The 22,228-nt window shown below is 44.3% G+C and overlaps 1 protein-coding gene across 1 annotated transcript in view; it reads right to left on the bottom strand.

Annotated features, from left to right (window-relative positions):
• The window catches only part of PRRC1 (proline rich coiled-coil 1), a gene marked incomplete in the record, with an annotated part of 448,168 nt that overhangs the window by 299,115 nt on the left and 126,825 nt on the right, over positions 1 to 22,228 (bottom strand). The window contains 1 exon segment of the mRNA XM_044060795.1: positions 18,883 to 19,263. Coding sequence (XP_043916730.1) covers positions 18,883 to 19,263 — 381 coding nt within the window.

Below are 22,228 nucleotides of genomic sequence, written 5' to 3'. Positions count from 1 at the left end.
AATATCTAGTTGTACTAATTTATTGATAACATGTTTTGGTAGGGTTACTGAAGACACTTCTTTAAATTTCATTTGTGAAAAACAATTACTGGCCATCACAATGTCCACACTTTGGCTGGGCTCCAATACAAGGTAAGTGGCACTGAGAGTCATATGCATTTATGCTGCCAGCTACCATGCCTGTATCATCAATGTGGCAAAGAAAGGGGAGGGGGATGTGCATGTCAACTTTTTTTTTTTTTTTTGTAATGTACCACACAACTGTGGTGCTGTCCATAGTAAGCAACAGTATATTTGGCTTCCAAAAGATCTGAAGGCACAGAGGCCAGGATTATAGTAAAATACCTCATTTTAATTAATGTGAAGGTCTTTCAGGGTTGTGGCCCATCTGCTCTGGACTTTGAGGTTTCCTGAATGAGCCTCACCCCCTGCATCTTTGTTTGAAGCATCAGATGTCAGGGTCTACTTATGTCCAGGTAAGGCATATTCACACAGTCTCTTCAAAGCTGGATGCAAGTGAGAACTAATTATTCCTTGTCTAACAGATTAGAGTGTTGAACTTGTGCAGGTGGGGATCAAGGACACCATTTGGATAGCAAAGGCTATGAATGTCAGGTTTCTGAGGAATTTCCTTACCATTATGGTAGTTCTCTGAGCTTCTTTGAGGAAAACCATCCTTCACAAGCATAGTCTACATTATGGGCAAGGAAACCTTGCACTCCAATGTGTTTAGGGTGTCTCCTAGGAGTACTGTGGTCATTCTGGGTGTTTGGACTCTGGAATACTGAAGGAAGACCCCCAGCTTCTGTAGGCAATCCAAAGTAAGTGTTTGGCTATAAACAGATATAGAATTGCAGTGGAAGTTATCAACTACTCATGAGCGACATGAACCTTTGGTTCTTAGGACTGCTAACACTTAAGCTAAGCACTCTAAATGTTTGCGGAGAAAAGAGCTCAAAGGGCAAGGACATACGTTGCAATGGGTGGTCTCCAGCCTTCAGCTAGTGAAATCTGCAGTGTGCCTTGCATACAGAGACAAAAGTAGGGAGTTCAGAGGTCTGCAGAATGCCTTGGGTATGAGAAAAAGAAATAGAAACTGTAGGGGGAGCACCTTGGGTGTGGACACTCTTTGAAAAAGGTTGAGCTCAGGAAAGTCTAAAACTGGTTTCCAAAGTTCAGTTCTTTCGAGCTCTACAAATAGCCAGGAAAACAACAATGATCCCTCCTTTCTCTGGGGTCTTCCTCAAGGGCTCCTTGCTGTTATACATTGGATCAGAAGTAGAATGGCAGCTCCACCTGTTCTTCCAGAATGGACACATCCCCATGAAACAAGGGTGGCTCAAACTATCTTACTCCAGGACAAGAAGCTTAAAACATACGGTCTGAAGTAATACTTTAACAAGCGGCCTTTGAAGAGACAGACACCAAACATGTGAGAGAGGAGTTTGAGTGAAGAAATGTGGGCTTCTGCTAGTCATGCTTGGATTGTAACAATTGGCTGGGTTAAGCTCAAAAAGCCTCCCCGACTCATTTGTTCTTGTCCTGCCATTTCTATTTTTCAAGTAGCCCACAGCCCACTAAATCAAAGGCAGACTTAGTCATGTTAACTAACCTTTTGGGATCAGTCAGTAAATTTGCAACCTCATGCTCTAATCTTTTATTTCATTGGCCAGTTCCTCTTCCCATTTCAGGATTGCTACTTGACTTGCTATATGGATCCAGCAATTAACTGCTCCGAAGGCAAGACCGTCTGAAATGTATATTTTTTTCCCCATCCAACTCTATGAAGGAGTCTCCTTTAACTAGGTTTAGAGGAAATACTGGGGCACTGCACCAATTGTGGCCCCTCAGAAACACACAGGGAAATTACTGTAGAGTCCAAAGCTAGACTCTTGGGCAAGTACTGCCAAGGCTTGCTACATTCTATAAAATTGGCTAGGTGTCTTAAGTGCAGGAGAAATGGGAATCCGGTTAAATAAGATACTAGAAAAGCATCCTTGAACATTTAAAAATTGAAGGAACCACAATATGTTCTGGTTCCTTGACATCCAAATATCAATTTTTTTGTATTTAACATATTCAAGAATTCACATTTAACCATTCTTTCAAGACTGAGAGTTTCATTGAAGGAGAGATCCTCTGGGTGAGAGTCTTGCAAAAATGCAGTTTTCATTACCACAGTCATAACAAAGGAAAGAAGACAACTATGAATTAGAACCCAGATGGTTTCATCCTTGAACTACCCTTCTTTCTTTTACTACTTATGGGTGCCTGAAGTAGAAGGGTGTGATGAACCTTGTCCTGACCTCTGACATGCCTTAAATAACTCATTGGCAAGAGTCTTGACATCTTGCAGAGCCAGAGCTCAACTGATATTAAGGAGCCTGGTGATATAGCAAGGTGGACAGCATACAATGGTATGGACATGCCGGCAGTGAAACAAACCCACGAGGAGTAGTAAGCACTGTTCTGTGGTACTTTTCAGATAACATGCTATGATCCACGGATTCATTACTGGTGTGGGGATCATGTAGGAATGCAGAGTCCTCTTTACCTCACTGTGCATCACTTTCAGAATGAAGTGAGCTGGCTCCATTGCCACACAGGGAAAAGCCCTGATTATGACTCCGACAACTTTGTTTCAACTAGCTGCATAGATGCAAAAGATGATGAAAGAGAAAGAAGTGACAAGGCAATGACCGTTCACCCTTCAAAAGTGTCCTTCCCATGCCATAATCTCTGGTGGAGATAGTTGACCACATGCCAGCACATTCGCATTCTAATACACTACATCATTCATGGAAGCTTGTAACATGCCCTCACTAAAGCCTATGGCATAATAAATCCTGAACATGTGGCCGGTCATGCACAGTGTGAACTGCTATGGTTTAACAGTAACAGCCATAAGTACCTGAATGGCCTACTGCCATACAGCTCTACGCATCTCGATAGGTGAGCAACTCAAATGTTATGATTTACCACTATGGTGACCCTTCCTGAAGTAAGGTCTTTTATAAGAAAAAGAAAAACATGCAAACAACCACAAAAAAGGACTTTGGGTTAAAATTAAGTTATGTACTTACATAATTCAGTATCGGTGTTGTCCATTTGCATTCTTCTTCAACGAGGGGTCTCAGATCAGACATCAGATCCAACTCAGCTGCATCTTCCAGACTTCGGCTCAAAATCTCAAGCCCCTCCTTCTTTCTATATTATATCATACCTTCTCTAACTCCCCATATCAAGTTTGCTGCCCTATAGTTCAACAGGTTACATCAACAGCACAGAAAAAAGAAAGGAATAGGTTCTGGGTTTGAGCCTCAAAGGGTTCTGAATTTCCTCCACAAACTTCTCGAAGGTACAAGGCCAGGGGATGGCTGGGAGAGGCATGAGTAAGAATGAAAAAGGACAACACAGATACCGAGTTATGTTAAGTAAATAACTTTTAAATCTGATGTTGTCCTTTTCATTGTTCCTCACTGATGGTTGAGTCTACTTAACTGCTAGGCGACCCCTCAAGGAAGGATGTGCCAGAGCACAGTTGAGCCAAAGGATGCCCTGCTCTTAGAAATAATATCCAATTTATGAGGAGAGACAAAGGTGAGAGTCTTAGACCAGGTGGCTGCAGCACAAATCTCATCAACTGAGGTCCTGGAAGAGAGGGCAGATGATATAGCCATAGCTCTAGTGGAATGAGCCTTTAGTAGTTGAGGTAATGGGAGTACCTTTCTGTGAATAAATGAAAGAAATACAACATGTAATCCATTTGGCAAAGGTAATCTTACAAACTGCACAACTTGAACAGTTTACTGAGAAAGATACAAATAGCTGATCAGATTTCCGACATGTTTTAGTCCTGTGGAGATAAAAATGTAATTGCCTGGGAACATCAAGAAGGTGCAAAGTATATTCTCCTTTGTTTGAAAAAATTGGGGGGGGGGGGGTGGCAACTGAATTGACTGGTTAATGTTGGACTTCATGGTTATGCCAGGCATAAAGGAGGGGGTTGCCTTAATGATACCCTGTCTTTATGTAAAATGTAAGACGGTTTCACTGACAAGGCTTGAAACTCCAATAATCTTAGCAAATGTAATTGTTACTAAGGCTTGAAACTCCAATAATCTTAGCAAATGTAATCGTTACTAGAAAAATTGTTTTCAGGGGAGAAATTTCATGTCACAACTACCCACTGGTTCAAAGGGCACCTGGGTAAGTCCTTGCAGCACTAATGTGAAAGCCTAATGAGGAGAACGGTGTTTAATCGGAGGCCGAAGAAGAAAAATGCCCTTCAAGAAAGCCTTGCATAACCTGGAAGATAAAAAAAAGATGAAGATCCCCTCCCAACATGAAAACTGGATATGGCAGCCAGTTGAAGCTTAATAGTATAGAAACTGGCACCTTCTTGAAAGAGATTACCAAGGAAAAGCAGAACAGCTGAAGTGAGAGCTGAAAAAGGGTCAATATTCTCTTTAGAAACCTATACAGAAAATTTCTTCCACTTACTGTTGTAGACCTTTTTAGTGGAAGTCCTCCGAGAGGCCAGGATTACTATCACAGACTGAAGGGGCGAGCATGGACCTTCTTATAATTACTGTAAGTGGAGAAACCATGCGGTCAACCTGAGGGTATGGAGACGGGGGGGGGGGGGGTGTCTGATGGCTGGGATGCGAGATCCTGTCTGGAATCTAGTATCAAAGGTGGATACTTCACATGAGACCAAAGAAAGGGGAACCATACCAGACGAGCCCAGAAAGGAGCAATGAGGATTACTGAACTCTTCAACCTGTTGGCTTTCTGTAGACATTTCAGGATCAGAGGAAGAGTAAACAAGGAGACCTGGGGGAACAATCGTGGACCAGGGCATCCCTCGGTGACTCCCTCTTCGGGGGGATCAGAGCAAAATACTTGCAGCACTTGGTTCCGGGGAGAGGTAAATCCCAATAAGGTTGGCCCCAATGGCTGAAAATCTTGTTTTCTACTGACAGAGGGACCACTCATGAAGAGTCAGAATAGGTCTGCCGAGTCTGTCTGCTAGGAAGTTAGTTTTTCCCAGGATGTGCAATGCAACTAGAAAACAGTCTGAAGATATCACCCATTCCCCAGACTCTCTTGGCCACTCTGTAGAACAGGTATGAGCAAGCTCCTCCTTGTTTGTTGATGTACCAGACAACAGACATATCTGTATGAACTGCAATCGTCCCGGGAGGGAAAATGTCTTAAAAGGCTTGCAAAGTTAGGAGAACTACTCATCTCTAGGACACTGATATGCAAACTGGTCTCGGATGACCACATACCTTGGACCATCCCCCCTTAATGCCCCCTCCTCACTCACAGCGGGAAGCATCCATGGTCACTCTGGCTACTGGCAGGGAGAGAAAAAGGTCTGCCTAGAAACAGGTAGTCTGACCGCATCCACCACTGCAGATGATTCTTGCACATCTAAGACAGTTTTATGGGAAGTGAAAATGTTTGATAGAGAATGACCCATTAAACTGTTATTGTCCACTGAAGTACTCTCAAAGAACCTCACTAATGGGAGTAGAACGATTGGACTCAGAGCCTGAAGTATTACATTTTGCTGGTGTAGAAGGCATATCCAATAAGTCCTGCAACTGTTTTCTTAGAGACATTACACAATGCCTCAACAAGGATGCCACTTGTGCAATTGTTTTCAACGGTGTCCCTATGAATTCTAGGTTCAGTACAGAAACAAAGTTCAATTTTTCCAGATTCATTATGATGCCCAGATGTTTGAAGATCTTTACTAGATAGTTTCTGGACTAAAGCAGTCGATGCTTTGTTGGTGCAGTGAGGAGCCAATTGTCTAGAGAGGGTAACACCTGGAATCCTTTTACACTCAGGTGAGCCTCTACCACTGCCAAACATTTGGTTAACACCCAGGAGTCCTAAGGGCAGTGCTCTGAACTGGTAGCGATTGGCTCTCAGCTGAAAGTGCAGGTGCCTTCTGGAGTGTCTGTATTTTGATGTGACCGTATGCATCCTGAAGATCCAATGAGCACATCCAATCATCCTTGCCCAGAAATGAATGGACTGGACCATAACCATTTGGAACATTGACTTCTTGATAAAGTTATTCAGACTGCTGAGGTCTAGAACAGGTCTCAGACCCTCCAACTTCTTTGGCACTAAAAAGCAAGAATAAGTTCCAAATACTCTCTGCTCAGATGGGACCTCTTGGATGACTCTTTCTTAAAAGTTGTTGGACTTCCTGAATAGCATACTCCCTCTGACTGGGTGGTACATTGGGAAGTTTCCTCCTGGGACCTGGAGGATGAAGGGAACAGGGAATGTAATAACCTCTGGATATAATGTTCAGCATCCATTAGTTGTTCATTATGTTTGTCTAGGCATCTAGGTGCAAGAACAGATAGCCCCAGACTGCCTCCAGAGTAGAACAGTTGGGCAGCGCTTCAGGGGCACTGACAGGGTCCGTCAGGAAAGGGGTCCCTGAAACCCTGACTTGGTGGACCCCCTCTGCCTATAGGATGGTGTCTGCCATTAAAACCTCCTTCTCTGCCTCTGGAAGAGTTGTCACTGCGTAGGTCCTGGAAAGATCCTCAAAGCTTTCTGAACCAAGTTTTCTTCCCTCCTCGCCGAATCCTTGAAAAGGTCCTCTGATGGGTAGAAAATATGATCTCCACAGCAGACAAGGTCTTCCCTTCTTGCTCACTTGCGGGTTAGTGCATCTTTCACTGATGGTCCAAACAAACAGGAACCACCAAAGGAGACATTAACAAAGGATGCCTTTAAGGGCTCCATGAAGTCACAAAGCCGCATCCAGGCCTGTCACCTAATGGCTATGTCTGTGCAGCTGCTTGCAAGGTGTCTTCCGCCGTGTGTGAAATCAACTTTGAGGAACTTGCAAGGGAGGAAGGAGTGGCCAGTTGAATAGAAATCTTCAAGTCCTCCTCCATGGTGTTTGCAAGAGTCAGTTAGCTCCTTAACCAGATCACTCTGAAAATGAGTGAAGTGTGCCAAAAAGTTTAATTACCTGAGAGTGAAAGCAGCTGAGGCATAAACACACTTTCCATGTCTGTCCATCACACAAGACTCCTTGTATGGCAGATGGACAGTGGAGCTTTGTTTGGCTAGCTCCTTCATGGCTGCTGCAACAATAGCATCCATCTGAATACCTTTGCTCCAATATGGACAATCGGAAGCTGAGCTGAGAATCTTAATTGGGACACTTGGGGAGAGGCTTGACGGTTTCCTTCCAGGCCCAGTGGGAGTCCATCTATCACAGCATCTGCCAGGGGAGACACCCAGGATGTAGAAGGGCCTGCCCCAAAGGTCTCCAGTAATACAGATTACTCAGAAGGAGGAGGTTTGGAGGACTAGCCACCTTTCTGCCTAAGGAGTTCCAGGATGTCTCCAAAGGAGACATAGTCAGGTAGTGATCGGGGGGATCCTTCTCCCTCATCGAAGTCTGTGTCCTCTGTGAAAGACTCCATAGGGAAGTCTATGTGCCTCCTTTTACACTTCTTCCTAGGGAGCTCCTCAGTGGTGTGTTCTGGAAAGCTATAGGAAGAAGGGGGGACTCCCTGGGGGGGGGGTGATCTGGAGGCTCTTTGGGGCAGGCTGACCTATGGCAAGCATAATGGACTCAGTGCTCAGATCTGATGAAGAGTGGGGCAGACCCCGGTGGTGAGGAGACACTTCTCTCATCCTGGAGAAAGGCCCTTCTGCCACCCAGAAGGCAGACTGACCTGAAAAACCCTTCTTCCTAGCTGAATTTTACAAAGGATAGAGAGTAGAGCCAACCATGGATCCGAGGCCTCCTGACAGAACCAGGCCAGAGCTGAAGAGGGCCAAAGCTCCAAGGGGAAGTGAAGGATCCAACAAAGTCAGAGCCAAAGGAAACCCCGAGAGCCTGCACCGATGTCTCTGATCCAGGACCCACTCTGACATAAGGGGGAAGGGAGCAGGGCTGGTTTGCAAGTGGTCAGAATAGAGGAAGGGAGCTTCCTTGAATCCAACCTAGACACTCTTGGGAAACCAGGGTCTTGGGTTTCCGAAACAAAGAGACAGATTGGAAAAGGAGTCAGCTAAGTAGGAGATGGAGAAAGTACAGTTTTGTACCTACCATAAATGTAGATGTTAGAGTGCTCATACAGCTGCAGTCATCACACTTAGGTTATCCTGCCATCAGGCGGGTCCTCGGTTGGCCGAATTCCAAAGTCTAGGTCCGGCGTCAGTTGTCGTCGCTTCTTCCCTGACGTCAGTGTGGCAGGGGTATAAAAGAGGCAGCCAATGCCATTTTCTTCAGTTTTTCTTGCCCCAGATGTCAGGTGCCCCCAGAAGGCAGGCAAAACATAATATTATGCAAACATGCTATGTAGATAAATCAAAACAGTAGTTGCAAGCAAATACACCATAAAGAAATACCCCAAATAGGTTGTATGATAAAGGTGTTTGTCATAAGCCCTGTCCTAATAGGGGATGGAGGGAGGGTAACCTGGACTGCAGCTGTATGAGCACTCTAACATCTACATTTATGCTAGGTACAAAACTGTACTATGTTCATCGTGCATACAGCTGCAGTCATCACACTTGGGTAGAATCCCAAAGCTAAGTAAGGGTGGTAGGTACTAAGTGGAACGAGGAGGGGCTAGGATGCCCTGCAGGACTGCTGTGGCAAAGCCTGCACTAGATTTTGAGTATAGTGGAAGGTAGTAGTGCTTGGAGAAAGTGTGCACTGAACTCCAAGTAGCCGCTTCCAAAATGTCCTTGGTAGGGACTCCCCTGAGGAAAGCTGTAGAGGTAGCTGTAGCCCTGGTGGAGTGGGATCTGATGTATACAGGCACTGATTTTCTATGAAATGAAAAACAAAAGCGTATGCAGTGGGCTATCCATTTTGAAATAGTCTGTTTGGAAATAGCCTTTCCTTGAGCACCTGTAGCATAGGACACAAAAGAGCTGCTCAGATTTCCTGAATGACTGTTCTGTCCAAGTAGTAACGAAGTTGCCTGTGAATGTCCAAGGAATGTAGTAGCCTCTCTCCTTTGTTCTGTGGATTTGGATAAAAGGTAGGTAAATGAATAGTCTGATTCAAAGCTACACTGGATACTACCTTTGGCATGAAGGTAGGGTTGGTTTGTAAGGAAACCCTGTCCTGATGGAAAATGATGAATGGTTGCACAGCCATGAGGGCCTGTAGCTCCGAAACCCTACGTGCTGAGGTAATAGCCAGAAGGAAGGCAGTTTTCCATGACAAGTACTAAAGCTCTGTTGAAGAAGCCGGCTCAAAGAGAGGCAGGGTCAGCTTTTCCAATATGAAGTTGAGGTCCCAAGCTGGGACTGGTGGTTTCCGTGGGGGTTTTATATTTTTTTGCCCCTCTGAGGAACTGCCTTAATAGAGGATGTGAGAATAAAGGAGGATCTGTATTGTATTGTGCTGAAATGGCTGAAGCGTGGATCTTGATGAAGGAGAAGGAAAGACCACTGTTTAACATCTCAGCTAGGTAATGTAAAATTTGAGATATATTTATTACCCAAGGATTCTGGCCCTTTCTTGATTCCAGGAACAAAATCGTTTCCATTTGGCGGAGTAGGTTTTTCTAGTAGAGGGTCTCCTGGCCTCCAAGATGACATCCTGCACCTCCTTGGAGAGGTGTCTGTTGGGAAATTAAGGTATTCTCCATGCAGCTAGATTTAAGGTTTTGAGCTGGCTGTGAAGGGTTTTGTAGTTGTGCTGGGACAACAGAAGAGGAACTAGAGGTAGGATCCATGGTGGTGAGTGTGACAGGCTCTTTAGGAGAGGATACCAGTGTTGTCGTGGCCAGTCTGGAGCAATGAGAATCATTTGTGGCCTCTCTGCTCTGGCTTTTAATAGAACTTTGGTCAGTAGTGGAAGAGGCGGGAAGGCATAGACTGTCAATGTTGTCCAATTAAAAGAGAGTGCATCCACTTTCCAGGCCTGTGGATGATAGGTCCTTGAACAGAATTTTTCCAACTGGTAATTTCTGTGGGTAGCAAATAGATCTATGTCTGGCTGTCCCCATGCCGGAGTTATCTTTGAGAAGACTTGAGGATGTAACTTCCATTACTGAGGGTCTGTCATATTTCTGCTTAAGTTGTCTGCCAGTGTGTTTTCCTTCCCTGGCAGGAATTGAGCCTGTAGTTGAATTTGTAATTCCAGTGCTGTGTTCCACAGGGTCATAGCTTGCCTGCACAGGGGGTGTGAATGAGTCCCTCCCTGTTTATGTACCACATGACTGTGGTGTTGTCTGTCCTTGTTAATAGCTGGCCTGGATGCAGTAGGTCTTTGAAGGTCATAAGAACATTTTGCACGGCTAGCATCTCCTTTTGGTTGATGTGTAGGTGCTTCTCTTTTTGGGACCATTTCCCCTGAATGCACTGATCTGCCATGTGTGCTCCCCAGGCATAGTCTGAGGCATCTGTTGTGATGATTTGAGTTGCTTGAGGTAAACAGAAAGGGAGACCTGTGTTTCTTTGGCATGCTTGAGCCCACCACAAAAATTCCTTTTGAAGGCATGGAATGAGTGGTATAATTGTTTCCAAGCTGTGGCTGTGTTGAGACCATACGTTTTTTTAGGTACCACTGTAGTTTCCTCATATGCAGCTTTGCACATGGTATCAGTAGGATGCAAGATGCCATGAACCCTAGAACCTGCAGGACTTTCCTTGCAGTTAGTGTGGTTAAAGTTGCCATTTTGTTGAAGTATTGAGACAGTTGCCCTTATTTGTCTGGCGTGAGGTAGGCCATCTGGGTTGTTGTATTTAAGCTGGCACCCAGGAAAATTATCTGTTGAGACGGTATTAGTTTTGATTTCTTTTTGTTCACTGTGTATCCCAGGTAGTTTAACAGTTTAATTACAAACACCAGATGCTGCAATAGAATGTCCTTTCTGTCCGCTTGGATCAGGCAGTCGTCCAGATATGGGGAGATTTGTACTCCTTGTTGTCTGCAGAAGGCAATTACTGATGTCAGGCATTTCGTAAATACTCTGGGTGCAGTAGATAAGCCAAAGGGCAATGCAGAAAACCTTGAACCTGCAAGAAATCTGAGGTATCTTCTGCAATTTTGTCTGATAGGGACATGCAGGTATGCCTCCTTGAGGTCCAACGTTACCAGCCAAGACTCCTTGCCCAGTATGGGAAGAAGCTGCTGTAATGTGAGCATCTTGAATTTTGGTACCTCTAGATATGTGTTTAGGATAGATAGGTCTAAGATGGGTCTCCAGTCTTTGTCCTTCCTTGGTACCAGAAATAGTCTGGAATAAAAACCTTGACCTTGTTCTTTTGCAGGTACCTCTTGAATTGCTTTCATATCCATGAGAGTGGAAATTTGTCTTTGTGCCTCTGCCCATTGGTTTTGTGGCAGGTTTGGCATGTCTCTCATTTTTGGAAGGGTGTGAAAGTGGAACATGTAGCCTCTGTCTATAATGTCCAGAATCCATTTGTCTTTTGTAACAATGTGCCAGTTTTCCGCCCAAAGGTGCTGCCATTATAGCCTTGTTTGGCAGGCATAGGGGGAAATCATTGTATCTGCTTTCTAAATGACTGTGGTCTATCTTCTCCACCTCTTGGGGTTGGTGACTGCCACTGTCCAGCTCTGTAAGATCCTTGAGGTTGTCCTCTACCCTTTGGGCGTCTGTATCTGCCCCTTTGAGGTCTGTCCGTGGCTGGAAAGGACCAATTTTTTGAAGGCCAGTTTCTGCTGAAGCGTGGAGGTTGCACCTGCAAGAAATCTTTAACTGTTTGCATAGACTTCGCTTTTTCCTCCATTTTCTTTAGTACCTCCTCAGCTTTAACACCGAACAATACATTTTTTTGAAGTGGTGCATCTAATAATTTTGCTTTGACATGATCTGGTAAGGTTTGCTCTTTGAGCCAAGCATGTCTACGTATGACAGACCCCGTGACAGCAGCTCTATAAGAGGCCTCTAAAGCATCAAAACCACACTGCAAGGTATGTTTACCCACTTGCTCTGCTCCATGCAACAAATCCTGCAACTCTTTCAAATCTGGTTGTTCTGTTTGTGTTATTTTGCTTTTCAGCTGAGATAACAAAAATTGTTGGTACTTTAACATATGGAATTGACAGTTTAATGCCCTCATGGTTAAAGTGGCTGATGTATACACATTTTCCCCCCACCTTTCTAATGCTCTGGAATCTCTCTCTGAAGGTAAAGGGGTTTTAGCAGTAGAGGCCTTAATCCCCTTGGGACCCTGTGAAATTGTTTCTGGGTCTGCAGTATGGCTTTTATAAAGGAACTGGTGAGAATCAGGAACCTGGTAAAACCTGTCTGGTTTAACAGGGGCTGGAGGTAGAGAGTCTGGATTAAGACTGGCTTCTGCATACACAACATCCAAAATATCTAAAACAGGAGGGATAGCCAAGGGCCTATGTTGGGGGAGCAGTAGAAATTCCCTGAGCCTTTTCTTGGAATCCGAGTAATCTTGGCCTTCCCAGTGGAAGTGCTCTCTCAAAGTATGCAGGGTTTCCCCAAAAGAGTAGTACTCAGAGGGGGAGACCGAGGGAATAGACTCCTCAGCATCAGAGTCTTCGAAAGGGGAATAGGCGTAATCCTGGTCCACGGAATGGTCTGAGGTAATAGAAGCCTGGTCTGAGAAAGGGTAGTCTTCCTCCAATCTGGGTCTTTTGTCTGAGGGGGGTTGAGAACCCCTGATGAGAGTTATCAAATCCTCAGCCATTTTAAGCATCTGTTATTTAGGCATGGGGCCTTGAGAGGAGGTCTGAGGACCCTGTTTTTTAGTTTTCATTGCAGCTTTAGATTTAGTGAAGGATTTAATAGAGAAGGTGGTAGGCCTGAAGACGCCTTCAGAAATGGCAGGCTTCACTAAATTTTCGGTTTCCCTGCCAAGAGTGGCGTCGGTATCTGCAGTGGGAAAGGAGACAGAGGAACCTGCGACCTCGGGTACTGAAATCACCGGTAAAATAGTTTCATCGGTAGTCAGGGGCTGCGTAGGCACCTCGCTGAGAACCGGAGTTCATCGGTAGTCGGCCTAAGCGTGGTCTCAGTACTCTGTGCAGACCTCGGATATCGGTCCTTGTCTTTTGCCTAAAACTGGCGTCGGTGTATCCGACGACATGATATAATTAAATTTTTTGCCAAAATAATGAAGGGCGAACTCCGCCCGGCGCTTAATAGTGCGCTTGTTGAACCTAGCACAAAAATGGCAGGCCGAGACGTTGTGGTCTGACCCTAAGCAAGGTATACAGAAAGAGTGGAAATCCTTATGTGGTATTTGCTTCCCACAAGAAATGCAATTATTAACTTTGTCTGACATCGGTCTGAGGCAAGAAAAGTTTCCCCAATGGGGTACTTAGCTTTAAAGAAGACTTTGGCTGAAATACTGTTCGTAAATCTCACGAGCTGGCTGACCGGCACTTGCGAACTGCTTCTGCTTCGGGCACCACGCGGCAAGAAAGAAGCGATGACAACAGACGCCGGACCTAGACTTTGGAATTCGGCCGACCGAGGACCCGCCTGACGGTAGGATAACCCAAGTGTGATGACTGCAGCTGTATGCACGATGAACATCTCAAGAATCCTAGCTGGGAAGGAGATGGCAAGTCCCCCATTTGTATCTGTGCCCCTAAGGAACATCCACATCATCCTGTTCATATTGGCCCTCAGTAATACTTCAGGAAAACCTGGAGGAGGATGCCGAGAAAGCATGCCTGGATTTAGTTGGTGTCTGAGACTAAATGGAAGGGCTGGTGAGACTAGTTCTGCTTGAAAAGTTGGTAGTTGAGTTCATATAATAGGATCTGAGGATTTCGGATCTGAAGAAGCTGTCCCTGAGGTAGGAAAACCAGAAACAAGGACAAGTTCCTGATCCGAGGCCCTAGGATCTGAGCTAGCCTTGGATCTGCTAGGAGCCAAAGTAATAGGATCCAAAGTAGGAGTTTTGCCACTAGAATCCACAGCAGACAGACCCGAAGATTCTTAGGATCCGACGCTTTTCTGGTCCCACCCAGATCTGGGGTAGTCAGATCCAAGGGCCCGGATCTTTTTTGACTCGTCTCCGAAGAGTCCCTTGAAGAGGCAGTGAGGGATCTCTTGGAGTTGACATGCTTTGAGGGGGTTTTAGTCCCCAAGGCTGAAGATGCAAGTAAAAAGCCTTTCAAAATCAATTTGTTTCAGTGGTTGGCCAAGGCCCTAGGGTTAAAGGCCGCACACACCAAGCAATCAGTATCCAATGCCCTGGTCCTAAGCAATAGATGTACTTCTTGTGGGCATCTGAATTTGGGAACGTATGCCCATAGGAAGTGCATCATTTGAATGCCATAGGTTCATCAGCCATAGCCAAGATTAAACGCAATGGAAGAAAAAAAATACATAGAAATACAGCAACAACCAACAAAAACAATAAGCTCTAGTGTACTACAAGTTGTTTTTTTTTTTTTTTTTTTTGGTACAAGAAAGGAAGTGCAAACAGCACAAAAAAAAAAAACAGAAGAGCTCTCAAGTTCCCCCAATGCCTCTCAAGAGCTATAGGAAGGGGAGGAAAACAAAGAAAACAACTAAATACAATAAAAAGAAGAGACCCTTTGAGAATTTTTTGGAAAAAACTTCAGTCCCAAGACTCTGGAATCACATCTGTATGTGAAGCACAACAAACGAGATCTAGGGAGTTTGAGAAAGTGTGATGTATTATGGGAAGAAGGAGGAGCTTAAGACTCTGAGCCTAAGTCTGGAAGAAGAGGCCAAGTTGCATCCGATGTCAAATCTGAGACCCCAACGTGAGGAAGAATGAAAAAGGACAACATCAGATACAAGAGTCAGTGTTGATTAATAACAGATATGTGCTTACGCTGAAGCCTTACCTGCACAAAGCAAATGAGACTCTCAAAGAAAACAAGATAAGAAGGATGAACTTCAACTGATGAGCATGCAGTCTCTGACATGCACTACAGTGGAACATCTCTAGATAAATTATTAGACAAGGAGGACCTGGATTTCTCCACAATGTCTAAACTCTGTGAGTAAAATCAATTAAAGCTTTGTAGTTTATCTACTGTCCATTCCTGATGAGCATAAACTGAGACAAAGTAACCAGCAACACAGTAAAGAAAGGTAATGGAGTGACTGCTTTAACTTATTCTGCTTCACACTTGTTGCATTCACAGCCAAAAGGGTGGGTGGGTAGGTAGTTGAACAGCTTTCAAATACCAAAAAGTAAAGCATTCTGAGAAATGTGAAACTTTTTTCATAATTATTTTACTTATCAAAAGATGCCATAAGATATGGCTGGCAAACCCCATTTCACTTCCAAGTTCAAACACACCAAATGCCATATGACTGACAGCACAACCTAGTAGGTACAAAGGTACAGTAGCCATATCAGAGTTACGAGCACAAATTCAGTTCTTAAAAAGATAATCAAATGTATTTTGGGGGAAAAAACTCTTAAGGTTTTACATGTGGCATTACACATTGAAGCAAACAAGCAAGCAATAATGCAAGACAAGGAATCCTGAAAAATTGCACTCTGCAATGAAATAAAAATATCTACACATAATGGGCAAGTTTTGCAGCCTACTTGTTCACACTGCATGGGCAATCTAACATGACAATTCATTATCATCATCATCATCATCATCCCCCCCTTTTCCCATTTACATGGGGTCGGGGTATCGTATTAACTGTCGCCAACTCTCTCGATTCAGTGCCACTCTCCTGCCTTCTTCAACACTCATACCTGACTGTCGCAGATCTTCTTTCACACAATCCATCCACCTCTTTGCTGGACGCCCTCGCTTCCTCTTACCTTCTTCCTGTCTGTCCCAAATCTCCCTCACCAGATTGTCTTCTGCTTTTCTACACATGTGCCCATACCATCATAATCTGTTCTCTTTGATCTTTTCTGCAATTGGAGCTACTTTGGCTTCTGCTCTTATGTCCTCATTTCTTCGCCTGTCCCGCAGTGTGCATCCTACCACCTTTCTCAGGCACTTCATTTCCATCACCTCTAGCTTCTTCAACTGTTCTGCCTTTACTGCCCAGGTTTCTGTACCATAAAGTAGTACTGGTCGCACCACTGTCTTGTACACCTTACTTTTCGGCTTCTTTGGCATTCTTCTGTCAGACTACACCTGATACTCTATGCCAGTTGGCTGCAGCCCCTCTGATTCTAGCTTTGACCTCTTCATTCAGACTACCCTTCTCCTCAACCACCCCTCCCAGATACTTGAAACTGTTTACCTGTTCCACTATCTTCCCATCTATCTCTATTCTCAGCTTCTTCAGATTTCCCCAATCTGCTGCCATTACCACTGTCTTATCTGTGCTTAGTTTCATCCCATGTGCCTTCAGATTTGCATTCCATTCTCCTATCCTTTGCTGAAGTTCTAGATCAGAGTCTGCCTGTACTGCCACATCGTCTGCATACAGCAGCTTTGTTGCTCTGACCCCTCCAACCTGTTTGCTGATGTAGTCCATTACCAGTATGAACAGCAGTGGGCTCAGAGCTGAACTCTGGTGTATACCCACTCCCACTGGGAACCCCTCAGTGAGGTCAAACACTGTTCGTACTTGAGTCATTGGGTCCTTGTACATAGCCTGTACTAATTCTACCAATGTTTCTGGGACTTCAAACCACCGCAGTACTGCCGAGATCAGCTTTCTTGGGACCTTCTCATATGCTTTCTCCAAGTCTAGGAAAGCCCAGTTTGACTCTCTCCTCTTCTCTAGTTTCTTCTCAAGTACCTGTCTCAATGCAAACATCGGGTCAATTGTGCTGCATCCTGATCTGAATCCGAACTGTTCATCTCCCATCTTACATTCTACTATTCTGCGTATCCGTTTATCAATCACCCTCTCCAGAACTTTCATGCAATGTGGTAGGAATTTGATGCCTCTGTACTGTCCACAGTTGTGGATGCCCACTTTGTTCTTGTACACTGACACGAGTATGCTTATTCTCCAGTCATCTGGGATACGCCTTTCTCTCCACACTGCAATTAGTACCCTCAGGAGCCATTTCTCCCCTAGCTCACCCAGCATCTTTATCATATCTGCTGTGACCTCATCTGAGCCTGCTGCTTTCCCTGACTTCATTTTCCTTAGTGCTGCTCTTACTTCTTCTAAGCTGGGCTCCTCTTCCACTCTCATTGTAGGCTGTTTCTGGGGCAGTACCGCTTCTGTGGGGTTTTCTTCATTCAGAAGCTGCTGGAAATACTCCTTCCATCTGCCTTTGATGTCCTGTGGGCTGGTAAGCAGGTTGTTGCTGGAATCCCTTATGAAGGGTGTCTGACTATCTTCTTTATCTTTCTGTCTTTGCCTTGCAACCTGGTACAGTTTTCTTTCTGCCCCTTACTGAGCCACTTTCCAGAAGCTGATAGAGTGCCTCTGATGCCCTATTCTTTGCTACTGCAACTTCTTTCTTAGTTTCTTTGTTAGCCAACCAGTAGTCCTTCCTAGCTTGGTCAGTCTTTTCAATCTCCCACTTCTTCCTGCACTTCTCCTTTCTTTTGATTACTTCCTGCACTTCTGCATTCCACCACCAGCTTTCCTTATGTACCTTATTTCCATACCTGGCTCGGCCACATATCTTTTCTGTAGTCCTAACACATGCTGTTTTTAGGAGCTGCCACTCTTCTTCAACTCCACCTATTTCCTCCTCTTCTTGGGGTGCTAGAGCCCCGAGAAATTCCTTGAACTGCTGTACTTTCTCTCCAGTCAACTGCCAGGTCTTCAGCCTGGTCTCTGTTGACCTTAGAGCCTTCTCTGACCACTACTTGCAGCTGATTGTGGCAACTACTGGTTTATGCTGTGAACCGAATGTTTCACTGGGGATGACTTTGCAATCATGGATTCTACCTCAGTGCTTATTCCTTACTAGGAGGAAGTCTACCTGAGTTGCATGTTGGCTACTCTTGTATGTGATCTTGTGACTGTCTCTCTTTCTGAACCATGTGTTGGCTACTATCAAGCCATTTGCCACACAGAAGTCTAGAATGGCTTCTCCTTCTTTATTCCTATTGCTCCACCCATGTGGACACAGGCAGTCCTCATATCCTGTTCTGTCTGTCCCAATATATGCATTTAAGTCACCCATTATCAACACCAATTCATGTTGTCCTGCTTTATCTAGTAGGTCCTGCAACTGCTGTCTGAATGCACTCTTTTCCTCACTATCACAACCCTGCTGTGGGGCATAGGCTGAGATTATGAATACTGATCTATCATTACACTGGAGTCTGATTGCAATGAGTCTGTCATTAATTCTGATGATATCCCTCACTGACTTCTGAAGCCTCCGTCTCACCACAATTCCTACACCATTTCTAGCCAGTTCACCACCCGAGTAGTAGAGTCTGGATCCCAAGCCAAGTGGCTTTGTTGCACTGCCCTTCCATCTCGTCTCTTGGATACATAGGTTGTCCAGCCTCCTCCGTATCATCATGTCATCCACTTCTAAGCTGCGTCCTGTCAGTGAACCTACATTAAGCACTAACATTACAATTGTTGCAACTAAATAAAAAGAAGCTTGTAGTCTGAAAGAGAAGTTTGAAATACTAAGTACACTAAGATCATACAACTTAAAATTCTCTTCTATATAATTACCAGCTTAGTGTAAAGACCGGATTAAAATTAAAATGTAAAGAGAAACAAAACCAAATGATAATAAATGCCAACTCTCAACACAGCGGACAGGTACTCAAAAAACGTACTATAAAATTTTCAAACTGAAAACAACTGACAATTCACAGACAAGCAATGCCTTTTATCCCATCCCATCTAAGAAACAGAGTGCTGTGACAGTGCTAATAACTTCAATTTATAATACATGATGTTTTCTCCATTCCTGGCTGAAAGTACAGTGTTAAATGTAAATAAGATTAGCTACACTGAAATTACATATTACCTGTTGGTGATGGTGTGGAAAATGTAGGCAGTAAAGGTGTCTGTGGTGCTCGACCTGCGTGCCCTCGAGTGATGTCATAAGTTGAAGTCTGACGAAATCCTGCAGTGGGTGGTCCCATTGGTGGAGCAGTCAGTATGGGTCCAGGAGGGCTGCTCACAGGTGCAACAGGAGGAGGAAATGTGGGCATGGGACTGCTGAAGGGGGTGACAGTGTGTGCTGGAACAGCAGCTGCATTACTCAGTCCAGGAACAGAACCAGCAAATGGTGGTGTTGCAGTCACCCCAGTTGAAAAGTTTAAAGTCGAAGCAGGAGGTAATGGTGTTGAGAATGCTTGAGGTGGAAAGGAAGTTGTAATGGGAAGAGATGATGGGCTAGACAAAACTGAAACAGAAAAAAAAGGTTGAACTAACTTGCACTTTAAGGACAAAAGGTTGACAATTCCAATAAAACTCTGCTCTTTGCCATACAGAAGCAGCACCTCAAGGTAAAAATAAAAAAAAAGATCTGTAAGGACTATAATGCTTACAAAACACATATGGAATTATTAACATTCTCAATATTCTCTCATCCAAGTTGGAAGACAGTTTTCTGAAGAATCATGTATAATCACAGTGATCACAAGAAAAAAAACAGAATAAAAGTGTATTTTAATCTCAGCCTCTCCTTCCATCACTAAGTGATCAGGATGCACTTCTAAAACCAAATGGTTTAGACTATAGCTACAAAACCAAAAATCACAAAAAATACAAAAAATATAGCAAATACTGAAATGTAAATGATGCAACAAGAAGTAATAATTTAGCCAGGTCTGTAATGACTTTAGATATAATTATAGGTCTCCTGTTTCCATATTTACTAATCTGCACCACAATCCTCTAAAGAAATGTCAACATCTACAGTATTTATGCAAACATTTATAATGGCTACACTACTAGTCAATATAGCATAGTTCCACTGGAGACACTAGAACTGCTTCCCAAAAAGATAAAATACGAGATATGAACAAAGTACGTAAGAGTCTGACAAAGCTGCCTTACAAAACAAAAATCAAATGGGTTAACATGTAATTAGAAAGTTTTCAAGTCCAAAGGTTGTTACAAGGCTAGCTACCCTTGTAGGCCATTTAATCCTTGCCAATTTCCCTAAGCAGTGAGAATCAAATGCTGTAGCTAGCGTCTATGAGGTAAATACCTTAAAATTAGGTCAACCCCTAACCCTACTCAAAGGGCAATAAAAACCGTACTAAACTCACAACTTTTTTTTTCTCACTGTAACTTTGTTTTCTGAGCTATTTTAATGCATTAAAATAAAATAATTACCTACTACTTATAAAATTCTAATACGTTTTTCCACAAAATGGTTGGCATGAGGCCTAACATATTAACATGGTTTTGTTGCACGCTTCCTTTCAAGAATCCATTTCAAGCTCCCTTTATAGCAGTCATGCGCAACATAAGGAAGTAAAGGCGTCTTCCTAATCTACTGAGAAACAATGGCAACAATAAGAGTCACCGGCATGTTACACACCTTCTGTAGCAGGAGTCCTTGCATTTTCTTCTTCAATGGCCATCATATACATTTCTCTCAGAGCATGTTTAAACAATTCAGAGCAATTTTATTAACTCCTGCCAAAGAAATGAGCAAAAGTTTTGGTGCCAGGCTTTTGTAGTCTTATGCTAGGATCACTGTTACCCTCCCTCCCCGTGGTGAGAAAGCTAATACTGCAGTCTTAAGAGTGGTTAATAGGTTCATAGGTTTATACTAGGCTACCTGCCCTAAGGCATTTATAAGCCTAGCCCAAAGTTATGTGGCTTACGGCACCCCTTATGTTAGAAATAATGTGCCCATTAGTTTGTTGTGCCCCTGTCCAGCAGTGACACAGAGATGATTCCCGGGGTAAACCTACGATCTCCCATCCACCGGTCGAGATTTCTCTTGAACAGAGCCAGCGAGGTGCTCTGCCTCACATGGACCGGGATTTTATTCCACAGCATGGGGAGTCTCTGGGTGATAAACCTTAGCACGGATATAAATAGGACGTGCTGGAGGGATAGATTTAAGTCACTTGCTCTAGTGGTTCTGGTGGATTTGGATTTTTTGAGGTGGAGCATGTCCATTAATTCCGGGTTGGTCATGGCCTTGTATGTCAGGCTCAGGTCACCGGTATGCAACTGAATAGAGTTGGAGTTTCTTCAGTCTGGCAGTATATGACAGGTTTTGGAGTCCCTTTATCCTTTTGGTGAGGAACTTTTGGGGTCTCTCCAAGTGCTGCAGGTGTTGGGTGAGATACATCCCGAATGGGGCATTGTACTCTATCATTGGTCTGATAAGTGAGGAGTACAGGGGAACAATGACCTCACTTGATCTGGATGTGAATCCCTTTATGATCAGATGGGCAATGTAGAAGGTCTTTCGAACCACTTTAGCAACGCGAGTGTCAAACGAGAGGCCACTGTCAACCTGGGTACCCAGGTCCCTGATAACCTCTTCTGTGCTTAGTGGGTTGCCACCTATATGGTAGCTTGGGGTTACCTTGTTTTTCCCAAAGGGTATGACTATACACTTTTTTGCATTTAACTTCAGGCCATGGCTCTGGCACCAGCTCTCAGTTTCCATGAGACCCCTCTGAAGGATGTCTGTGTCCGATGTACTATCCACTATGGCACCCAGTTTGCAGTCATCCGCAAACTTTGTCAGCCATAGTCCTCCTATGTTTGCCTGTACTTCTGAGAAGTAGATGCCGAACAACAGGGGACCAAGGACTGAGCCCTGTGGGACACCACTTGTAACCGGCTTGGAGTCTGACATGGCTCCAGCAACTCTAACCCTGTGGGTTCTGTCCTTTTGCCAGTTTGCAACCCATCTTGTGACATATGGGTTTACATTTAAGCTGGTAAGTTTCTCTATGATACCCGAGTGGGGTATTGTGTCGAAAGCTTTTGCAATGTCAAGGTAGGCTGTATGGACTGCCTTTCCCTCATCAATGGCCTTGGTAACTGTTTCGAAGAAGTCGACCAGGTTCAAAAGGCAAGATCTGACCTTGACAAAGTCAAACTGGGTTGGGTCCAAGGTCTGCAAGTCCCCTATGTCCTTGTTTGAGAGTTCCATTATGATCCTCTCCATAGCTTTGCAGACCAGGCTTGTTAAGCTTATGGGGCAGTAATTACCAGGGTCCGTAGAGGCACCACCTTTGTGGAGTGGGACCACAGTTGCCGTACGCCACTCCTTGGGCACATATCCTGTGGTAAGGCTAAGATTAAACAGCTGCCTTATGTGCGGGTTTAGTTCTTCATTGAGTTCATGTAGCACACAGCTGGGGACACCATCCGGTCCCATTGATGCTGTG

The sequence above is a fragment of the Protopterus annectens genome, chromosome 2.part0 (genome assembly GCF_019279795.1).
Source record: "Protopterus annectens isolate FY-2018-M chromosome 2.part0, PAN1.0, whole genome shotgun sequence".
Lineage (NCBI taxonomy): Eukaryota > Metazoa > Chordata > Ceratodontiformes > Protopteridae > Protopterus > Protopterus annectens.
This window is presented reverse-complemented; position numbering and strand designations above follow the sequence as displayed.